The 21,303-nt window shown below is 36.1% G+C and overlaps 1 protein-coding gene across 1 annotated transcript in view; it reads left to right on the plus strand.

Annotated features, from left to right (window-relative positions):
- Nucleotides 1-20,876, plus strand: part of lamc1 (laminin, gamma 1) — a 63,863-nt gene extending 42,987 nt beyond the window's left edge. The window contains exons 4-28 of the mRNA XM_016530274.1: nucleotides 2,497-2,663; nucleotides 3,698-3,886; nucleotides 4,194-4,311; nucleotides 4,503-4,601; nucleotides 8,534-8,670; nucleotides 8,814-8,936; nucleotides 9,030-9,219; nucleotides 10,060-10,172; nucleotides 10,335-10,556; nucleotides 12,176-12,364; nucleotides 12,453-12,698; nucleotides 13,337-13,490; nucleotides 13,598-13,740; nucleotides 13,839-14,017; nucleotides 14,110-14,266; nucleotides 14,702-14,907; nucleotides 15,035-15,114; nucleotides 15,207-15,344; nucleotides 15,462-15,606; nucleotides 15,688-15,837; nucleotides 15,900-15,918; nucleotides 16,659-16,858; nucleotides 16,970-17,128; nucleotides 17,211-17,310; nucleotides 19,651-20,876. Coding sequence (XP_016385760.1) covers nucleotides 2,497-2,663; nucleotides 3,698-3,886; nucleotides 4,194-4,311; nucleotides 4,503-4,601; nucleotides 8,534-8,670; nucleotides 8,814-8,936; nucleotides 9,030-9,219; nucleotides 10,060-10,172; nucleotides 10,335-10,556; nucleotides 12,176-12,364; nucleotides 12,453-12,698; nucleotides 13,337-13,490; nucleotides 13,598-13,740; nucleotides 13,839-14,017; nucleotides 14,110-14,266; nucleotides 14,702-14,907; nucleotides 15,035-15,114; nucleotides 15,207-15,344; nucleotides 15,462-15,606; nucleotides 15,688-15,837; nucleotides 15,900-15,918; nucleotides 16,659-16,858; nucleotides 16,970-17,128; nucleotides 17,211-17,310; nucleotides 19,651-19,907 — 3,880 coding nt within the window. The 3' untranslated portion in view covers nucleotides 19,908-20,876. The remainder of the gene's footprint in view (nucleotides 1-2,496; nucleotides 2,664-3,697; nucleotides 3,887-4,193; nucleotides 4,312-4,502; nucleotides 4,602-8,533; nucleotides 8,671-8,813; nucleotides 8,937-9,029; nucleotides 9,220-10,059; nucleotides 10,173-10,334; nucleotides 10,557-12,175; nucleotides 12,365-12,452; nucleotides 12,699-13,336; nucleotides 13,491-13,597; nucleotides 13,741-13,838; nucleotides 14,018-14,109; nucleotides 14,267-14,701; nucleotides 14,908-15,034; nucleotides 15,115-15,206; nucleotides 15,345-15,461; nucleotides 15,607-15,687; nucleotides 15,838-15,899; nucleotides 15,919-16,658; nucleotides 16,859-16,969; nucleotides 17,129-17,210; nucleotides 17,311-19,650) is intronic.
- The last annotated feature ends 427 nt before the right edge of the window (nucleotides 20,877-21,303 follow it).

The raw sequence follows: 21,303 nt of genomic DNA on the forward strand, positions 1-21,303 counted from the left end.
GATTTTTTTTGGGGTAATCGGAGTTGCAAGAAAGCTTCATAACCAATTTTCTCATGTTTCAGTATATTTTTGTCATGTTATTTTGTGTAGCATTCTGTTCAAGTTGCAAATTTAATATATGCAAAAACAAAGTATCGCAAAATTTGATTGACACGGAAATTAAAGATGAAGCCACAGACAATTTTATTAAATGTTATACGTTTTATTAAATGGGAGCAATTAGACTATTCAAAGAAGAAATAGTAGCTAATTAATTATTCATAACCTTTTTTCTATGAGTATCTCTGAATTTATGCTCTATATGTTTCCATTTTAGGTGGTGGTCTTAACGGATAAAAAAATGGTCAAGCAGTCTTATACATCTATTTGTGCATTAGGGATAGGCGATATGGGCTTTAAAATATATCACGATAATTTCTGGTATTTATTGCGATTACGGTATCAATAGCTATGTTTCCATCCACCTATTTTTATGCGCATTTTGGAATATCGCATTTAAAAATGCTGGATGGAAACGCCAAGATGCGCATAAATTCAAAAAATGTGCATATAAAACTTATGCGCATATTTGAGTAGGATAAACTTTTTTATCCGATAAGAAAAAATTTGCAAACTACGATGGAAGCACATTTACCGAATAAATTCCACCATGCGCATTGAAAAAGACATGTTACTTTGCGCTATGAGACGGGATAACTTGACTAGCAGCGGACCGATCTCGTTTACAGCATCTATATATTGTTATGGTCGTTCTGAAATGCCTGAGCAAAGTCTGTAGTCAAAGTATTTCGGTATAATTGTCTTACACGACTGCGTTCCCAAACAGCAGCATCCGCCTCCGAAAGCAATGACCGCATTTATTGTGTTTTGTCTGCTCGCTCTGAGGCGCAAGTAATTTATCATATATGAAAATTATTATATTCAGTGGCTGCTCCCCCAAATTTTTTTGTGATATTTAGTGCCAGTTTACCAGGAAGTGACGATTTTGTTCTCTTTGACTCGTTGGATGGAAACGGTGCTTTATTCGCAAATGTTTTAAACGTAAACAAATTTAATTCGAATCTTTGGATGGAAACATAGCTAATGACGATAATTCAGGGAATCCTGTTTCTTTAGAGAAAAGTATTATCTTTCCAATTTTTACCCAAAATAGGGTGTTGTGAGCATTACGGAGTACACACGTAACGTAATGACTTTAATTCATACTGGAAGCCGAAAGGGTGCCCTTGTGCAGAAACTACACTGACGACGCTCCAGGAAGGTATCCAGTTATCGCTGTAGTTGAATAAAACGCAGATAGAGCAATTTTGACTGAGGAAACTTGAAGACAATATATGGTTTATCTGTGTTCTTTAAGCAATCTTGGGTATTTTTATAAGGATAAATTATATTTATAATGCAATGTTAATCGACATTATCACTTTATCACTGTATATAATACATAAAATGGTATGATTTCTGCCTCATTCTGTGATATGAAACCACGTCTGATCACAAAAAGTTATTTCAAACACTCGACTTACGTTATGAAATTAATTTGGAGAAAAAGCATGCCAATAAATGATATCTTTGTTGGACAACAGGTTTGTAAATAGCCTCATACACATGCAAAACTGTGCTACTGTAGTACATTTATTCAAGGCTCAGACCGATTTTTTTTTGTCGCACTGTACAGCCCTGACCAAACCAGTTCCAGATTGTAGAAGGAGCTCCTTGTTTAGCAATGTGCTCCTCCTCCATTTCAAGTCTGCTTTCCGCCATATCGCTCTGCACTGTCACACACAGAACTAGGCTTTATCGTTATTATGGCGGGAAGACTAATTCTTATCATGGGGAGAATTTTTACCGATATATTGCAAATGATAAGATATCATTATAAGATAGTGTGCATTTTGGAAATAATAAATTATGTATGTATTTATTTAATTAATATATAATTACATGTATTTTTAAAATATATAAAAATATTTAATTTTATCACTAAATTTGAATAAAAATACTAGAGTGGAAGACTTGAAATATATTGCTCGAAGTCATATGGACTGCTTTTAAGATGCTGTAATTCCTTATATATTTATATTATATTGCAAAAAAACCTGTTTAAATACATTTCCAGCATGATATACTATAATATGCAATATTTACTGAAGGTTAAAAGGATAAAAAAACAGCCTGTTCAAAAACACTACATACTGTAGTGGTGCTGTACTGTACTACTGCATACTCTCTGCCGCTGTATCAAAGGGCAGGCAGGATAAAGACACAGACATCAGCTACTCAATCTCAAAACAAAGGTGCAGTGACGTTTCAGTGATAGGTTCAATAAACATCGTCAGAGCTCTGTGTTTGAACAGCTTTGCGGCACGTTTGTGCCTGCTTGGTTTGTGTTACGCACAACAGCGGCAGGATGTGTACACATACAGTAAGTGTGCCCTATCATTGTGTGGTGGCCCTTTTGCACCTGACCGGTCTGTTACCTTCCCCCTCCCCATCCAGGTGCAAGTGTAACGGCCATGCCAGCGAGTGTGTGAAGAACGAGCGCAGCAAGCTGGTGTGTAACTGCAAACACAACACAGAGGGACCAGATTGCAACGTGTGTAAGCCCTTCTACAATGACCGTCCCTGGAGGAGAGCCGCCGCTGACAACCCCAACGAGTGTCTGCGTGAGTTTGGTCTTCAGTGTTTAGTCGACTTTTCCTCAAAATAAATTTGCTTTAAATGGTTTTCCTCATGTAAAGGAAAAATTTAAATTGTGATTATTTATTTACCATCATATCATTCTAGACCAGTATAAAAATGACCCTTTTTTATATTGCCAAGCTCAATACATTTTGAGCAATCATCATAACCTTTTATTAAAAACAGATTTGTCCTCTATATTCTAAATATTTATGTGTATACACACTACCAATTAACATTTAAAAATATATATTTTGTTTACCTTTATGCAGCATTTTTGAATATGAATTATGAATGAATGTTTTTTTTTGTTGTTTTTTTTTGTTTTTACATTTTTAAAATAGTAGCAATAAACACTATTTCTTAATGTTATTCACTGCTATTTTTTTCTACCAGAGATCTTGTGTCGTTGAATTAAAATAAATAAAAAATGCTGTAATAAATAAGGGTGCAAATGAGATCCCATTAATGTCCTCTCAGAAATTGAGTTGAATATGTAAAAAGCTGCAGAATCCCACCCATTTGGCCTCCGTCATGTGTACATTGAGAACTTGAGTCTTTCCCCACAGACTAACCTCCTCCATACCGAGTCATTTTTGTTTTCTTAAACCAAAGTTATATTGTATATGGAAGGGGTGTCTGGTGTCCTCCCTCCCCTTCTTTTGCATGCAGGCATTTCCTGGAAATGCATGACTAATGCGCACATCTGATGTACAGCAGCCTGAGACCCAGTGTTCTCACACACACACAGCTCCTGCTCCTCCATCATCTTATTTCCACTGTCTCTCTTTCCATTTCTCTCTCATGAACATGTCCACTAATTACTCAAGCAGAAATCTTACTCGAAATCCCGATGAATGCCAAACCACATCTGCGTATTTCAGTTCCTTTACCACCCCAGATTTTTCAAGCATTTATTTCATGTACAAGTGTGATTGTGTGCGTAATATTCACATTAATGCCACCCCTGGGAGTTTTTACATTGAAGTTCTGACTGGAGGTTGTCTCTCTGTTTCAGCTTGTAACTGTAATGGAAAGAGTGGCGAATGTTACTTCGATCCTGAGCTGTATCGTGCCACTGGTCATGGAGGTCACTGCCGCAATTGTGCTGACAATACGGATGGGCCGAACTGCGAGCGATGCCTGGATAACTACTACAGAGACCCCTCTGGCCAGCGCTGTCTCTCCTGCAGCTGCAACCCTGTTGGTGCGTAGCAAGCGGGTGTGCCTCACACGTCCTGAAAAGTGAAGCTGCGGGCTCTTTGATCGCCCCCTGGTGGCTGGCTTTTTCATTTTTGTTTTTTGTTAAATTTTTTATTTTTTGTTTTCTTTTGTATTGTTTTTACTCAAGGAGAAAACTAGAGAAACTGAACAGTGTGACAAACAATAATGTAATGTGTGAAGGAACCAATAGGGATTATTTTTCATTTTATAATTTTGTTTTGGTGTAAATTTAAACAGGCCCCCAGAACTTGTGTTTGTGACCATTTATTTTACTGGTTCTTCATCTACAGGTTCTCTCAGTACCCAGTGTGACAACACTGGCAGATGTAGCTGTAAGCCGGGAGTGATTGGAGATAAGTGTGACAGATGCCAGCCTGGGTACCACACACTGACTGCGGCAGGCTGCAGGTAAAGTGCTTTAACTCATCCATGCTTGTGTGGCTTAAACCACCAACCTGCAAAACGTTCTTACACTTTTTAACTTTTTAAGGACGCCAGAAGCTGTCCTTCTTTTCGAGAAGGTTATATTTGATTTGCAGACCCATTAATCAGTTGATTCCTTCTCCTTGACCTTCTTGCTCCCTCTTTTCCCCCTCCAGACCCTGCTCTTGTAATCCAGCCGGAAGCACGCAGGAGTGTGATGTCCAGACCGGACGCTGCCAGTGCAAGGAAAATGTGGATGGATTCAACTGTGACAGGTCAGACTCATTACTTTAGAAAAACATTTATGCACATGTTCACACACACAATGGCAACTGTTGTGGCTTTTTTAACACCCCTGCTGTTAGTGTTGTCCATACTCGACTTGTTCACAAGGACAAAAGTTATAATTACTAGGATTGTTTAAATATGTTCTCAAATTAGAAGCGAGTCATCAACAGAATTAACTCGAACATCAATGCTCCAAAAGCCCCATAAAGATTGTCCGCCTTTCAGCTCCTGCTCTGTTATGAGGATGTCTGTCAAAGCTTTTATAAACAGATGTTTATAAGGGGCATCTGACGTCTACACCATTTTTCTTATGGAAAGTCCCTATGTGGGTGACACACAGAGGCTCTGAGGCCATGTGTGTGTCTGAGAAACAGAATTAGGACTCTCAGTGTCAGATGGAAGAGAAAATAGCTCAGGGATAGCAAAGGTTTCCCAGCAGAGAGCCCTCAGCCAGACCATGTAGGGCCTCCAGACTTGCAGTCACCAAAGTTTAACTAGCCTAGTGTTCTGCTTGTTGACTGTGATGGGCCTTCTCTACATGTTTCATGATGTGTCTATAATTTAGTGTGATTAATTTTTAAAAATAAAATACTTTTGAAAGGAGTCTCTTACGATCACCAAGGCTGCATTTGTTTGATCAAAAATGAATTAGTTTTAGTTTTATTGTATTATAAAATGAAATTGATTCCTGTTATGGCAAAGCTGAATTTTCAGCAGCCATTACTCCAGTCTTCAGTGTCACATGATCCTTCAGAAATCATTCTACTGTGCTGATTTGGTGCTAAAGATGTTGTTATCAGTGTTGTACTGCTTAATATTTTAGTAGAAACCATAATATCTTTTTTTCAGTATTATTTGATGAATGGAAAGTTCAAAAGAACAGCATTTATTTGAAATCGAAACCTTTGTAGCATTTATTCACTGTTACATTTGATTGATTTAATGTGCTCTTGCTAACTAAAAGTAATCATTTCTTTAAAAAAAAAAAAAAAAACATACTGGCCGCAAACTTTTGTACAGTAGTAACGTTACTAAAGACACATTACAGTAAAGTACAATAGTTAAAACAGTTCAGAGTTGTAATCAACTCATTTGTCTTCTTTTTTCCACAAATATTGATATTGTGATTAATTCAGTTGATAGGGATGTAACGATTAACTGCGAGCTGGTTGAAAATCGATTCAAATACGTTATGTGAGGATTCAAATCGGTTGAGATGTTAAACAAATCGCGATTCATTTAGGTGTAGGAGTTTATATGAATGCATGTCTGAGGGGAACTTACTGTCTTTAGAAAAGTTTAGATGGTATTTTTTCTTTTCATCTTGCCTCTGTATAATGCATATTAAAGTTCATAAGTTCAGCGCTGCTTTGTTTACAGCGGAAACCAGGAAACGCTTTAAGCGCCACCTGCTGGCAGAGAGTGAATCTGCGTCTCATTCAGCTCATCTGCTGTTTCTGTTTCATGCAGATATTTTTTATGTAGTTTCACAAAACTGAAGTCAAACCATTCTGTTTTTGCTTCAAATTTCGAAATTATACTATGTAATTTAGATTAAAAACTGTTCATGTTGCATGTATGACATTCCTCTCAGTCACCAAGTTTGGCCACACATGAACTGGATAATCCCTGCAGTATATACTCATGAGACACAGACAAAGGGGGAGAAGTGCTAAGACAGATTCAGGAAGGACGAAAGGATTGTGTGTCTGAAGAAACAGCTCTTGATTTATGTGTGACCTGTTTTTAGAGGCCTTACGATGATCTCACTGATGTTAACTGATGGCCTGCTTACTTCACTCACTCTACACGTTATGACCTGTGGGGCCCACATTCAAATCAAAAAACAGTATTTCTCAATAATTTAATAAATACCATATCACAACACATTTTGTGAGAATGTTTGGTAACACTTTAGATTAGGGAACACATTCACTGTTAACTGTTAAGAGTTTTCCCTCGATAAACTCCTAATTTACTGCTTATTAATAGTTAGCAGGGTAGTTGTTAAGTTTAGGTATTTGGGTCTGGTTAAGGGATTTAGAATATGGTCTTGCAGAATAAGGCATTAATATGTGCCTAATAAACAGCCAATACGCTAGTAATATGCATGCTAATAAGCAACTAGTTAACAGTGAGAATTGGTTACTAAACTAAAGTGTTACCAAATGTTTTATCCACAGATGTATATATGGTGGTTTTAAAACATGTTATAAGTGTAATTGTAATTACTATAACAATAATTAAAATAAATATCATGACAGCAATTAAAACAATATTTAGTAATAAAATTAATTATTTTTATTATTTATTAATTACTGAAATGTTCCTCAAGAGTAACATGTTGTCAAATATTAAATAAAACTAAATTAAAGAAAAATCCACAAAAACTGATTCGTCAACCGGCTTTTATCTTTCACTTTTTTTCACTTTTTCAGGACCTCAGAAGCTTAATAATCGTGAATCGAATCGAATCGTGAGTTGAGTGAATCGTTACATCCCTACAGTTGAATAATCTGGATATGTTTTCATTGATTGGCAGCCTTAATTTAAACGTACATCCCAAATATTTGGCATTTCCAGTTAGAGTTTCCATAATCCCAGCTCTCCTGCTTGCTTTTGCCTTGCACTTTGCACAAAAAAAAAAAAACTCTAACCTTTCATTCACATGTCGGCTGTGACATTCCTCTCAGTCACCAAGTTTGGCCACACATGAACTGGATAATCCCTGCAGTATATACTCATGAGACACAGACAAAGGGGGAGAAGTGCTAAGACAGATTCAGGAAGGACGAAAGGATTGTGTGTCTGAAGAAACAGCTCTTGATTTATGTGTGACCTGTTTTTAGAGGCCTTACGATGATCTCACTGATGTTAACTGATGGCCTGCTTACTTCACTCACTCTACACGTTATGACCTGTGGGGCCCACATTCAAATCAAAAAACAGTATTTCTCAATAATTTAATAAATACCATATCACAACACATTTTGTGAGAATGTTTGGTAACACTTTAGATTAGGGAACACATTCACTGTTAACTGTTAAGAGTTTTCCCTCGATAAACTCCTAATTTACTGCTTATTAATAGTTAGCAGGGTAGTTGTTAAGTTTAGGTATTTGGGTCTGGTTAAGGGATTTAGAATATGGTCTTGCAGAATAAGGCATTAATATGTGCCTAATAAACAGCCAATACGCTAGTAATATGCATGCTAATAAGCAACTAGTTAACAGTGAGAATTGGTTACTAAACTAAAGTGTTACCAAATGTTTTATCCACAGATGTATATATGGTGGTTTTAAAACATGTTATAAGTGTAATTGTAATTACTATAACAATAATTAAAATAAATATCATGACAGCAATTAAAACAATATTTAGTAATAAAATTAATTATTTTTATTATTTATTAATTACTGAAATGTTCCTCAAGAGTAACATGTTGTCAAATATTAAATAAAACTAAATTAAAGAAAAATCCACAAAAACTGATTCGTCAACCGGCTTTTATCTTTCACTTTTTTTCACTTTTTCAGGACCTCAGAAGCTGTTCCTCTTCTCTTTAGAAGTTGATCGTAGATTTGCAGACCCATCAATCAGTGTTGATTTAAAGCCGATTCCTTCTCCTCGAGTTTTTTGCTCTCTTTTCCCATTCACTTCAAATCCCAAAATAGTATTTGTAATTTTTAATGCTGAGGAAATCACATGGCACATGGCAAGTTTTCAGCCACAGATGTGTGTATGGTGGTTTTGAAGCATGCAAAGCGAGAAATGAATAAAACTGTAGTAATAATTGTATTTATGTGGACAATAATTCAAATATTAATTAGCGTGACAATAATTAAAATGTCCCTGAACTTTACAAATGAACTAATCAGCCCGTCTCATTACTAATAAACTTTTGCGTCTTTCTCTCAGGTGTAAACTGGGCTACTTTAATCTGGACCTCCAGAATCCCCAGGGATGTACTCCATGCTTCTGCTTCCAGCATTCCACTGTGTGTGAAAGTGCCGATGGCTACCACATACACAAAATCACCTCTAACTTCGACAGGGGTGAGTATCCATCCAATAGAGTGTCAACACCCTGTTTATACTAACTGCTGATGCTATACTCGCGCTAATGTAAAATCGGCCACAGTTACAAAGGATTGTGACATGGAGAATGAATAATATATCTTACGTATGTCTTTGAATAGATGAAGAGGGCTGGAAGGGACAGCAGAGAGACAGCTCTAGCGTTCCCGTGCAGTGGTCACCCACCTCTCGAGAAATCTCACTCATCTCAGAAGACTACTTCCCTATCTACTTTGTGGCTCCAGGTATAATAGCAGACGTGCTTTCCTCTGTATGTTAAAGGGGCAGAAGGTTTAATGAATAAGACTGGTCAAATCATCTGGGATGTTTTCTTGTAGAGACATTTCTTGGTAATCAGCTGCTGAGCTATGGTCAGAACCTCACGCTGAACTTCAGGATTCAGCGACATGATGCTCGACTCTCAGCGGAGGACGTTGTGCTGGAAGGGGCTGGGCATCGTGTTGCTGTGCCACTTATTGCCCAGGGCAATTCCTACCCAGGAGAGGAGACACAAACCTTTGTGTTTAGGTGAGGTCTTCGAGTTCCTTTTTGTTAAAACTAGGGCTGGTAATTGCTTAAATCAAATGAAGATTTACATATTCAAGTACATAAAAATACACCAAACAGTAATAATATATTGTGAAATATTATTATCATTTAAAATAACTCTTTCCCAATTTAATATATTTTAAAATGTAATTTATTCCTGTGAAATTTTTCTAATATGCTGATTTGGTGCTCAAGAAACATCTTTAATTGTTATGAAAGTTTTTTAAAAAGTTGTGATGCTTACTATTTTATACATATTTTTTGGGGGGTTCATTGAATATTAAGTAGTGCTGTCAAACGATTAATCGCGATTAATCGCATCCAAAATAAAAGTTTTTGTTTACGTAATATATGTGTGTGTACTGTGTATATTTATTATGTATATATAAATACACACACATACAGTATATATTTAGAAAATATTTACATGTATATACATTTATGTTCTTATATTTTATATTATATATAAATATATAAACATAACATATTTTTCTTAAATATATACATGCATGTGTTTGTATTTATATATACATAATAAATATACACAGTATGCACACATATATTATGTAAACAAAATTTTTATTTTGGATGCGATTAATCACGATTAATCGTTTGACAGCACTAATATTAAGTTCATGTTGTAAATTACATACATTCAATTATTTATACAAATTAAATGCATCAGAATACACTGACATTAATTGCCATATTTAGTTTTCGTAGTCAGCTCATTCATCTTTTTGCAGCTCAGTAGATTTATGCATATGTGTAGCTTATCTGATGTACTTAAAATGTTAAATATCATCTCTTGTCCTTTAGACTCCATGACACAACTGACTATCCTTGGAGACCCACCACAAAATATGCCGACTTCCAGAAACTTCTGTATAATCTGACTTCAGTTATGATTCGTGGAACCTACAGTGCAAGAAGTACGTCTGCTAATTCACTGAAGAGGAGCTTTTGTTTTTAGACACTTTATAAAGACAAAATAGGAAGGGGTTTTAATTTGTTTGATTACCATGGCCTTGAGTTCTCTGCTGCGAGACTCTTAAGGTCATTTTAACTGATACTTAATAATGTTTCTGCTGTAGGTGCTGGTTATTTAGACAACGTGTCCCTCGTGACTGCCCGCCGTGGCCCTGGAACTCCTGCTCGTTGGGTTGAGAAGTGTATGTGTCCTCAGGGTTACTTGGGGCAGCATTGTGAGCAGTGCGATCTGGGATATAGGAGGAGCCAACCTGAGCTGGGCCGCTTTAGCAGTTGCGAGTCCTGCAACTGCAACGGACACAGTGACACTTGCGACCCTGTGACAGGTTTGTCATCACAACTGACTTATTTGTATTGCATTGCCATAGTGTTGATATATCATTTACTTATCTGCTCTCACTATTTATTATCTGGATGTGGGCATTACGGAAGGTAATTTGCACTGGATGCATGCAACATGAAAGCCAATGAAATAATAAAAGATGTGATTTAATTATATAATGTCAGTACTTTGACTGTTTTTTACCCAGATAGTTGGCATAAAGGTCTAAAATGTTTGAAAATCAGTCAAAAGTTTTTTAATGATTTTTAAAGATTTTTTGTTTGTTTTTTAAAGAATTCTCTTCTGCTCACCAAGCCTGCATTTATTTGATCCAAAATACAGCAAAAGCGGTAATAATATGAAATATTTTTACTATTTAAAATAACTGCTTTCTATTTGTATATATGTTCAAATGTAATTTATTCCTGTGATTTCAAAGCTGAATTTTTAGCATCATTACTCCAGTTAAATGATTCTTCAGAAATCATTTTAATATTCTGATTTGCTGCTCAAAAAACATTTATTATTATTATTATTATTATGTTGAAAACAGCTGAGTAGAATTTTTCAGGTTTCTTTGACAAATAGAAAGTTCAGTAGAACAGCATTTATCTGAAATAGAAATCTTTTTTAACATTATAAATGTTTGTCATCACTTTTGAACAATTGAAAGCACCCTTGCTAAATAAAAGTATTAATTTCTATCATTTCTTTCCCCCCCAAAAATTAAATTATACTGACTCTAAGCTTTTGAAATGTATGGTGCATAATGTTACAAAAGCTTTTTATTTCAGATAAATGCTGATCTTTAGGTCTTTCTGTTCATCAAAGAATCTTGAAAAAATTACTCAACTGTTTTAAATATTGATAATAATAATACAAATGTTTCTCTTTGTCATCACTTTTGAACAATTGAAAGCACCCTTGCTAAATAAAAGTATTAATTTCTATCATTTCTTTCCCCCCAAAAAATTAAATTATACTGACTCTAAGCTTTTGAAATGTATGGTGCATAATGTTACAAAAGCTTTTTATTTCAGATAAATGCTGATCTTTAGGTCTTTCTGTTCATCAAAGAATCTTGAAAAAATTACTCAACTGTTTTAAATATTGATAATAATAATACAAATGTTTCTTGAACAGCAAATCAGCATATTAGATTGATTTCTGAATGATCATGTGACATTGAAAACTGGATGAATGATGCTGAAAATTTACCTTTGATCACAGGAATAAATTACATTTTAAAATAGATTAAAATAGAAAGCAGTTATTTTAAATATTAAAAAATATTTCACAATATTACTGCTTTTGCTGTATTTTGGATCAAATAAATGCAGGCTTGGTGAGCAGAAGAGAATTCTTTAAAAAACATTAAAAATCATACTGTTCAAAAACTGTTGACTGGTAGTGTACATTTTAAGACTTTAAGAGTTGTGAAAATACATATTTTGGGATTTTTCTGTAAATATGCCATGCATTCACAAAATTCACTTTATACATACAGTACATACTATAATAATAGTGCTACTACTACTTGATTATTTGCCTTTGTGTTTATATAATGTTGCCATCTTGTGGTGATGTGTGGTATTACATGGTAACTTTGTTTCGTACTTGCAGGAATGTGTAACTGCCAGCACAACACCGCCGGCATGAGCTGCGAGAGGTGTAAAGATGGGTTCTATGGGGACTCTACAGTCGGCTCATCTTCAGACTGTAAACCCTGTCCCTGCCCCGCAGGTGCCACGTGTGCCGTGGTGCCCAGGACCAAAGAGGTGGTCTGTACAAACTGCCCAACTGGAACCACAGGTACAAGCTCTGAGCATTCAATCTGTTTGGAGATTCGATATAGTAAATAATATAGCACATGATCATCCCCAACTTCAACTGTCTCCAGGTAAGAGATGTGAACTATGTGATGATGGCTTCTTCGGGGACCCTCTTGGTGAAAATGGTCCAGTCAGGGCATGCCGTGCCTGCAGCTGCAATAACAACATTGACCCCAACGCTGTGGGCAACTGCAACCGAGAGTCGGGCGAATGCCTCAAGTGCATTTACAACACTGCCGGCGTCTTCTGTGACCGTTGCAAAGAGGGTTTCTACGGTGATGCCCGTGCCGCAAATGTAGCTGACAAATGCAAACGTAAGTGAAACAAACAAAAAATACTACCATTTAAAAGTAAGATCATTCAAAAAGAAATTAATCATTTTATTTAGCAAGAATGCTTTAAAATCTTCAAAAGTGGCAGTAAAGACATTTAATATTACAAACAAATTTGAAACAAATGTTCTTGATTCTTTTGAACTAATCAAAGAATCCTGAAAATATAATAACAATAATACATGTTTCTTGAGCACCAAATCAGCATCTTAGAATGATTTCTGAAGGATCATGTGAAGACTGAAGTAATGGCTGTTCAGCTTTGCCATAACATGAATAAATTACATTTTAAAATAGAAAAAAAAAAACATTGTAAAATGTAAAATATATATATATAATAATAATAATAGCAATATTTTTTAATGGAATAATATTTAGCAGTATTTCAGTTTTCACTCTATTTGAAGCAATAATAAAATACATAAAAAACAAAAATAAGACGTTTAGGGTCAGTAAGATTTTTGTTTTTGAAAGAAGTCTCTTATGATCACCAAAATTGCACATATTTGATCAAAACTACATTTAAAAACTGTGATATTGTGAAACATCATTGCAATTTAAAATGTTTAAAAATGAGTTTTTATTCAATTTCTTTTAAACTGATTTTTCCACCTCTGCAGCATGCTCGTGCTCTCGGTACGGTACAGTGGACAGGAAGACGACCTGCTCTCAGGTGACGGGTCAGTGTCAGTGTCTTCCCCATGTCATTAACAGAGACTGCAGTGCATGTGAGCCTGGTTTCTACAACCTACAGAGCGGCAAGGGCTGTGAACGGTATTTGATTTATTTCTCTCTCTCATTCTAGTGATATAGTTTTGACAAAAGAAAGCTCGACAGATCTGCAAGTTTTTCAAACAGATCTTTAAATTTGTTTTGCCCAGATGCAACTGCAACTCTATTGGCTCCACAAACGGTCAGTGTGATATCGTTAGCGGCCAATGCGAGTGTCAGCCTGGGGTCACAGGTCAACACTGTGAGCGCTGTGAGGTCAACTTCTTTGGATTCAGTTCATCGGGTTGCAAACGTACGTTGTCCTGTTATTTTGCCTTATCATGCAGAATTGCTTTAGAATTTATCTTCAATTTTAGATTTGTTCCATTTACCATTTGTTTGTTTTTGCAGCTTGTGACTGTGACCCAGAAGGCTCAGAGTCTGCTCAGTGCAAGGAAGACGGGCGTTGTCAGTGTCTCCCAGGCTTTGTGGGAGCTCGCTGTGACATGTGTGAGGAGAACTACTTCTACAACCGCTCCACACCAGGCTGCCAGCAGTGTCCCAACTGTTACAGCCTGGTCAGAGACAAGGTAAGAGATCGTCTTATGAACACAGCACTTTTTTGTTTTATAAAAGAATAGACTATTTCTAATACCTCTGATTTTTTTTCTTTTCTGTACAGGTGAACCAGCAGAGACAGAAGCTTCATGACTTACAGAATTTGATTGATAATCTGGACAGCACTGAGAATACAGTGAGTGACAAGGCCTTTGAGGACAGACTGAAGGAGGCAGAGAAAACTATAATGGACTTACTGGAAGAGGCTCAGGCTAGCAAAGGTATTGTCTGTCAATGTAGTAATTTTCTAAATATTCTTAACAGTTTTAATAGTTGTAATGTTCTTTTTTTTTTCAAATATTATGACATACTATAATTCTGCCAAATAAAAAAACAGAAATCAGATTAAAAAAAATTTAATAGGACATCATGTTGATTCACTATATGAAATAAGAAAAACTAAAATATTTTTTAAAAAAAACTGTTATATTTTTACTTAATAGTAGAGCAGATGTATTTCACTTTACATGATGATTATTCTGTCATCTTTCACTATTATAAAAAAATTTAATAGGACATCATGTTGATTCACTATATGAAATAAGAAAAACTAAAAGATTAAAAAAAAAAACTGTTATATTTTTACTTAATAGTAGAGCAGATGTATTTCACTTTACATGATGATTATTCTGTCATCTTTCACTATTATAATACAGAAGTGGATAAAGGCCTTTTGGACCGTCTAAACAACATCAACAAGACCCTGAACAACCAGTGGAACCGATTGCAGAACATCAAGAACACAGTGGACAACACAGGAACGCAGGCAGATCGAGCACGTAACCGAGTCCGTGATGCAGAGAACCTGATCAGCACTGCTAGAGAGGAGCTGGACAAAGCCAAGGAGGCCATCAGTAAAGTGGTGAGATTTCTATTAGACCACCAAGAGAGCATGTCGTAATGTTCCACATATTCCTTCAGCTAATGGTAGTGGAGTCCATTAAAATGTCTCTTAGTTGCCAATATTTCCATTCTGTCTGTTCCCATAGGACATTAAAATACCCACAACCTCTGGAGATCCAAACAATATGACACTTCTGGCAGAGGAAGCCCGCAAACTGTCCGAAAAGTGAGTTTCAGTATTTCATGCTGTATTAATATTGATGTTTCATACCACCTAATACAGTTTTATTTAACATTTTTCTGTGGCTCTTTACACAGACATAAAGCAGATGCAGATCAGATTGAGAAGATCGCGAAGGACGCCAATGACACATCCACTAAAGCCTATAATATGCTAAAGAAGGCGCTCGACGGCGAGAACAAAACAAGCAGCGACATCGATGAACTCAACAGGAAGTATGTCTTGGACATCACTTTTTATGCGACTTTCTTGTCTTGTCAATATTCTGTCATCTGATTTTAAGAAAATATTTCAAATGCAGATGGTCTAAAATGCTGTTCAAATGTGCTCAGATATGTTGAAGCAAAGGATCTGGCCAAGAACCTGGAGAAACAGGCTGCTAAAGTACAAGCTGAAGCAGAAGAGGCAGGAAACAAAGCTCTGAAGATCTACGCTAACCTGACCAGCTTGCCCCCAATCGACACCAAAACATTAGAGGTGCTGATTTCATAACGTATTATAATTCTTACTGAGTCAACCTGGATGCATCTATAATCCAATCTCTTGAATTTCCCTCAGGATGAGGCCAATAAGATAAAGAAGGAGGCATCAGACCTGGACAAACTGATAGACAAGACTGAGAAGGAGTACAACGACCTGAGAGAGGACCTGAGGGGCAAAGAGACAGAAGTCCGCAAACTACTGGAAAAAGGAAAGACTGAGCAACAGGTACATATGCTTTTTGACTTTTAATGTGCTTGTTTTGTTCTGTCTTGGTTTTTTGGAATTAGTTTTTAAAATACAGTCATGGTGGTCAAACTTTTTAAAGGAACAATGAGAATATTTAGTTTCAGCTCTTTCACATGGTTAATATGTAAGAGTCAAGCACATGCCATGAGGCCCAGGAGCCACTTAAATGATACTGACGAGAGACAAGTGATAGCACTGGTCATAGTCCATACTCTCATCCTAATCTGATTGAGTTAAATGTCATGCACTTAATGAAAGAGTTGGACCATGAACTCAGACATTGTTCTTATGAAACCTGTTCACAGTGCGAGTTACTTTTTGAGATGTTTGATAAAGCTTGGCATTTTATGAATAGCATTATTTTTAGACTAGATGTGAAATATATTGCGTATTTGTTCCCCCACAGTATTGCTTTTGTTATTATTCCATGATAAACAGTACATTTCTTGCAAGTGCAGAATTTCACCTTCTGAATGTTAGCCAGACAAGTCATTAGTGATAACACTCGTTGCCTTCTCTAGTGCAGCTCAACCAGGTCTCGTCCCATTCGTCGATATTTGTGATATCACAAATCACAGAAAATATGCGTTGTAGTCCAAACGAGTCGTTCGTTGTAGTTTTTGAAAAGTGATTTCTGTTAAATAAAATATCTCCTTTTGAAGTGGACTTTGAGCTTTGTAACTTTGCAGATCTTTTTTATGCTCAAACAGCAACATTACAGGATAACTAAAGTTGAAAGAGTGAAAAAGCATAATAGGACCCCTTTAAATAATATTATATTTTTAAAAAATTATTTTTAGACTTTGACAAGAGAGTGAATGACAACAAAACTGCTGCTGAGGATGCCATGAGGCGAATCCCAGAAATCAACGCGACAATCAATGAAGCCAATGAGAAGACCCGGCGGGCCGAGGCGGCTTTAGGCAACGCAGCTGCTGATGCTAAAGAAGCCAAGGAAAAGGCAGAGGAAGCTGATAAAATCGCTAATGATGTGCAGAAGGTACATGTTGAGATTCAGATGAAGGGCATCAAAACCATAAAAAAGTTGTGGGATGTCCGTTTCCTTATCAAACAGTGCCTTACTTTATTCCATTTGCTTGTTTTTAATCAGGGTTCGGCAAAGACAAAGGTAGATGCAGAAAAAGCTTTTGAAGACACCATGAAACTGGATGGAGAGGTGAACAACATGATGGACCAGCTCACAGCTGCTGAGAAAGAGCTGGAGAAGAAGAAAGCTGAGGCGGACGCTGACATGATGATGGCGGCCATGGTGGGTTATGACCTTGACTGTATGTTTGAACTTGTTTTATAGCCATATTTTGACTTTGTATTGACTTTGCTCTCGTTCACAGGCTTCTGATAATGCTAAAGAAGCTGAGGGCAATGCCAGAAAAGCCAAAAATGCTGTTAGGACAGTGCTGAACACGATCAATGAATTATTAGGCCAGCTTGGTAAGACTCTAGTTGCTAATCAATAAACCACGTTTTTGTGACAGAAACAATAACCAACAATTGAAAAAAAAAGGGAAAAAAAGAGCTTGAAATCATGCTAACTGTGTGTATTTCCTGTGTCATGCGGGAGCGGTTCCCATCCCCCTTCCTCAATGTTTATTCAAAGATGTTATGTGTTATCGTGATATTTTGTTGTAGCTTATCCAGTTATTGCCATTTTGAACTATAATTAAAACTACTAAAAATAGTTTACAGTTGTTAAAACAAAGCTGAAGTTAAATATTAATATTAAATGAAAAACTTGTCTGCGCCGATAGCCTTATTAAATATTAAATGAAAAACTACACTGAAAATGATAAATGTAGCTAACTGAAATTAAATGGCTACTAAAATTACTAAACATTAAAGCTAAATAGAAATATTTTTAAAAAATGAATGAGAAATGACAAAAAAAAATTTAAATTTAAATAAAAACTGAAAATCTTAAAATAATTATATTAAAAATTTTTAAATAAAAGCTAATTCCTATAATATAATATAATTAATAGAATAGAATAGAATATGGGCGTACTTTATTTTAAGGTCCAATTCCCGCGATTAACAAACCATTAACTATGACTTTTGCCTCAATAAACTCCTAATTTGCTGCTTATTAATAGTTAGTAAGGTAGTTGTTAAGGTTTAGGTATTGGGTAGGATTAGGGATGTAGAATATGGTCATGCAGAATATGTGCTTTATAAGTACTAATAAACAGCCAATATGTTCTTTAGGCAACGCAGCTGCTGATGCTAAAGAAGCCAAGGAAAAGGCAGAGGAAGCTGATAAAATCGCTAATGATGTGCAGAAGGTACATGTTGAGATTCAGATGAAGGGCATCAAAACCATAAAAAAGTTGTGGGATGTCCGTTTCCTTATCAAACAGTGCCTTACTTTATTCCATTTGCTTGTTTTTAATCAGGGTTCGGCAAAGACAAAGGTAGATGCAGAAAAAGCTTTTGAAGACACCATGAAACTGGATGGAGAGGTGAACAACATGATGGACCAGCTCACAGCTGCTGAGAAAGAGCTGGAGAAGAAGAAAGCTGAGGCGGACGCTGACATGATGATGGCGGCCATGGTGGGTTATGACCTTGACTGTATGTTTGAACTTGTTTTATAGCCATATTTTGACTTTGTATTGACTTTGCTCTCATTCACAGGCTTCTGATAATGCTAAAGAAGCTGAGGGCAATGCCAGAAAAGCCAAAAATGCTGTTAGGACAGTGCTGAACACGATCAATGAATTATTAGGCCAGCTTGGTAAGACTCTAGTTGCTAATCAATAAACCACGTTTTTGTGACAGAAACAATAACCAACAATTGAAAAAAAAAGGGAAAAAAAGAGCTTGAAATCATGCTAACTGTGTGTATTTCCTGTGTCATGCGGGAGCGGTTCCCATCCCCCTTCCTCAATGTTTATTCAAAGATGTTATGTGTTATCGTGATATTTTGTTGTAGCTTATCCAGTTATTGCCATTTTGAACTATAATTAAAACTACTAAAAATAGTTTACAGTTGTTAAAACAAAGCTGAAGTTAAATATTAATATTAAATGAAAAACTTGTCTGCGCCGATAGCCTTATTAAATATTAAATGAAAAACTACACTGAAAATGATAAATGTAGCTAACTGAAATTAAATGGCTACTAAAATTACTAAACATTAAAGCTAAATAGAAATATTTTTAAAAAATGAATGAGAAATGACAAAAAAAACCTAAATTTAAATAAAAACTGAAAATCTTAAAATAATTATATTAAAAAATTTTAAATAAAAGCTAATTCCTATAATATAATATAATTAATAGAATAGAATAGAATATGGGCGTACTTTATTTTAAGGTCCAATTCCCGCGATTAACAAACCATTAACTATGACTTTTGCCTCAATAAACTCCTAATTTGCTGCTTATTAATAGTTAGTAAGGTAGTTGTTAAGGTTTAGGTATTGGGTAGGATTAGGGATGTAGAATATGGTCATGCAGAATATGTGCTTTATAAGTACTAATAAACAGCCAAAATGCTAATAATAGGCATGCTAATAAGCATCTAGTTAATAGTGAGAATTGATCCCTATACTAAAGTGTTTCCAATATTACAATAACACTGGTAAGCTAATAGGCTAAGCTGTTATCTGGCTAACCGAAATGTAAAGAAAAAAAAATGTTTAGCTTGTGCATTTTTAGCTTATCCCACTGTTGGTATTGTTGATCATTTTATTTTCCTTGCTATATAGTGCAAGAAGAATGCAGTTCTGTGAAATCTAATGACTTAATATAACACCACCTTATCCTCTTCCAGGCAACATCGATAAGGTGGATCTGAGCAAGCTGAATCAGATCGATAGCGCTCTAAAAGACGCCAAGGACAAGATGGCAGGAAGTGAGCTGGACAGGAAGCTGAAGGAGCTGAACGACATCGCCAAGAGCCAGGAGGACATGATCAGCGACTACGACCGTCAGATCCGAGAGATTCGAGCGGACATCGCTAACCTCAACGACATCAAGAACACTCTGCCAGTAGGCTGCTTCAACACTCCGTCTCTGGAGCGGCCTTGACCTCTCCCTGTGTTCTTCAACATCCCTCTCCATCCCCTCGTCCGTGCCACCAAAACAGCCTTTGTTTTGTTTCGAAATCTTTTACTCGCATTTGATTTCCTTTTATTGGGTTATTGTTTGTTTGTATTTCTACACGTTTCTTTGAAATCATGTTTTACAAACAGAAGACAAAAGCTTTGAATTTTTGATATGCAGAAATGCTACATGAAGAGAACTCCAAGTAACGGCCGTGTTTTTGTGTGTGTGTGTGTGTGTTTGTGCATATTTGTGTGTGTGTGTGTGAGCTGTTAGAGGCCTCGAGTTGAACCCACATGACTGCACCACCTCCAGCTCTCCCTCGCCAACCTCTGCTCTTTACAATCCAATCAGAATTCCCACCTAATCAGAAGCCAAGACGTTTGTTTGAGGAAGTTTGCTACTTAAGCTAGTGTATATCATCATCGGTAATGCTATTCGCTCAAAGCTAACAGTGAAGGAATCTTAATTTGTTCGTGATGCGCATCTTCTTTCGCCCCTCGTGCTAGATTTGGTACCGAGAGCGAGTCGAACACGTAAATACAGTATTTCAGTTCATGTGTATATAAATAGTTCAGTACTAAAAGTTGAGAACATCTCTGCGTGGCTCAGCTGACTTTATACATTTCATGGTTGCCAGATATTTCAGTTTTGTGTTTATTTTGATTTTTCAGACGCTGCTGCTTATTACTGGTGTCCTGCAAAACACATTAACACGAGCAAAACTCAACACTATGCAACTTTGTACATTGGCGTAGCAAGACTTGTATCTGATACACTGGTGCTAATAATTATTTCAAATGTTATATTTTTGTGTGAATGTTTTTTTTTTTTCTTCTTTTTTTTTTATTATAATATAGAGTTGAGGAACTGTTGTTTGTGTAAATATGCTTAAATGATTCAGGAACGGCTGATTTTTAAACCCAAGACCCAACCAGCCACCTCATTGGTTCATTTGCGAGAAAAAATAAAAAATCAGCCAAAACTTCTGCATAATATATATAATTATATATATATATATATATATAATATGTTCTGTGGTATAATACGCTTGCCTGTATACATGGCTCAGTGTTGCATCATAGCTCTATCATTTATTTTATTTGTGGTTAATTTTCAGCGGATGGTGATGCGTAATGTCTTGAACCCCACACATCCATATGTCTCTAATATTTCATATTTATCGGAATGATTTGCTTTACTTGAGATGATAAGCTTAATCACACTTGGCTAGTTAACCATCTATTTTAGTGCCTAAACGTTTGGATGTAATCCTCTAAATGTGGACGTCACATCTTAAGTCAAAGAGATCTTTGATGGTTTAGTACTCTTCACTGTTTGTTTCTTACTGTTACCGCATCCGTAGTTCCTTCAGTTACAG

The sequence above is a fragment of the Sinocyclocheilus rhinocerous genome, unplaced genomic scaffold (assembly GCF_001515625.1).
Source record: "Sinocyclocheilus rhinocerous isolate Xijiao unplaced genomic scaffold, SAMN03320098_v1.1 scaffold484, whole genome shotgun sequence".
Taxonomy (NCBI): domain Eukaryota; kingdom Metazoa; phylum Chordata; class Actinopteri; order Cypriniformes; family Cyprinidae; genus Sinocyclocheilus; species Sinocyclocheilus rhinocerous.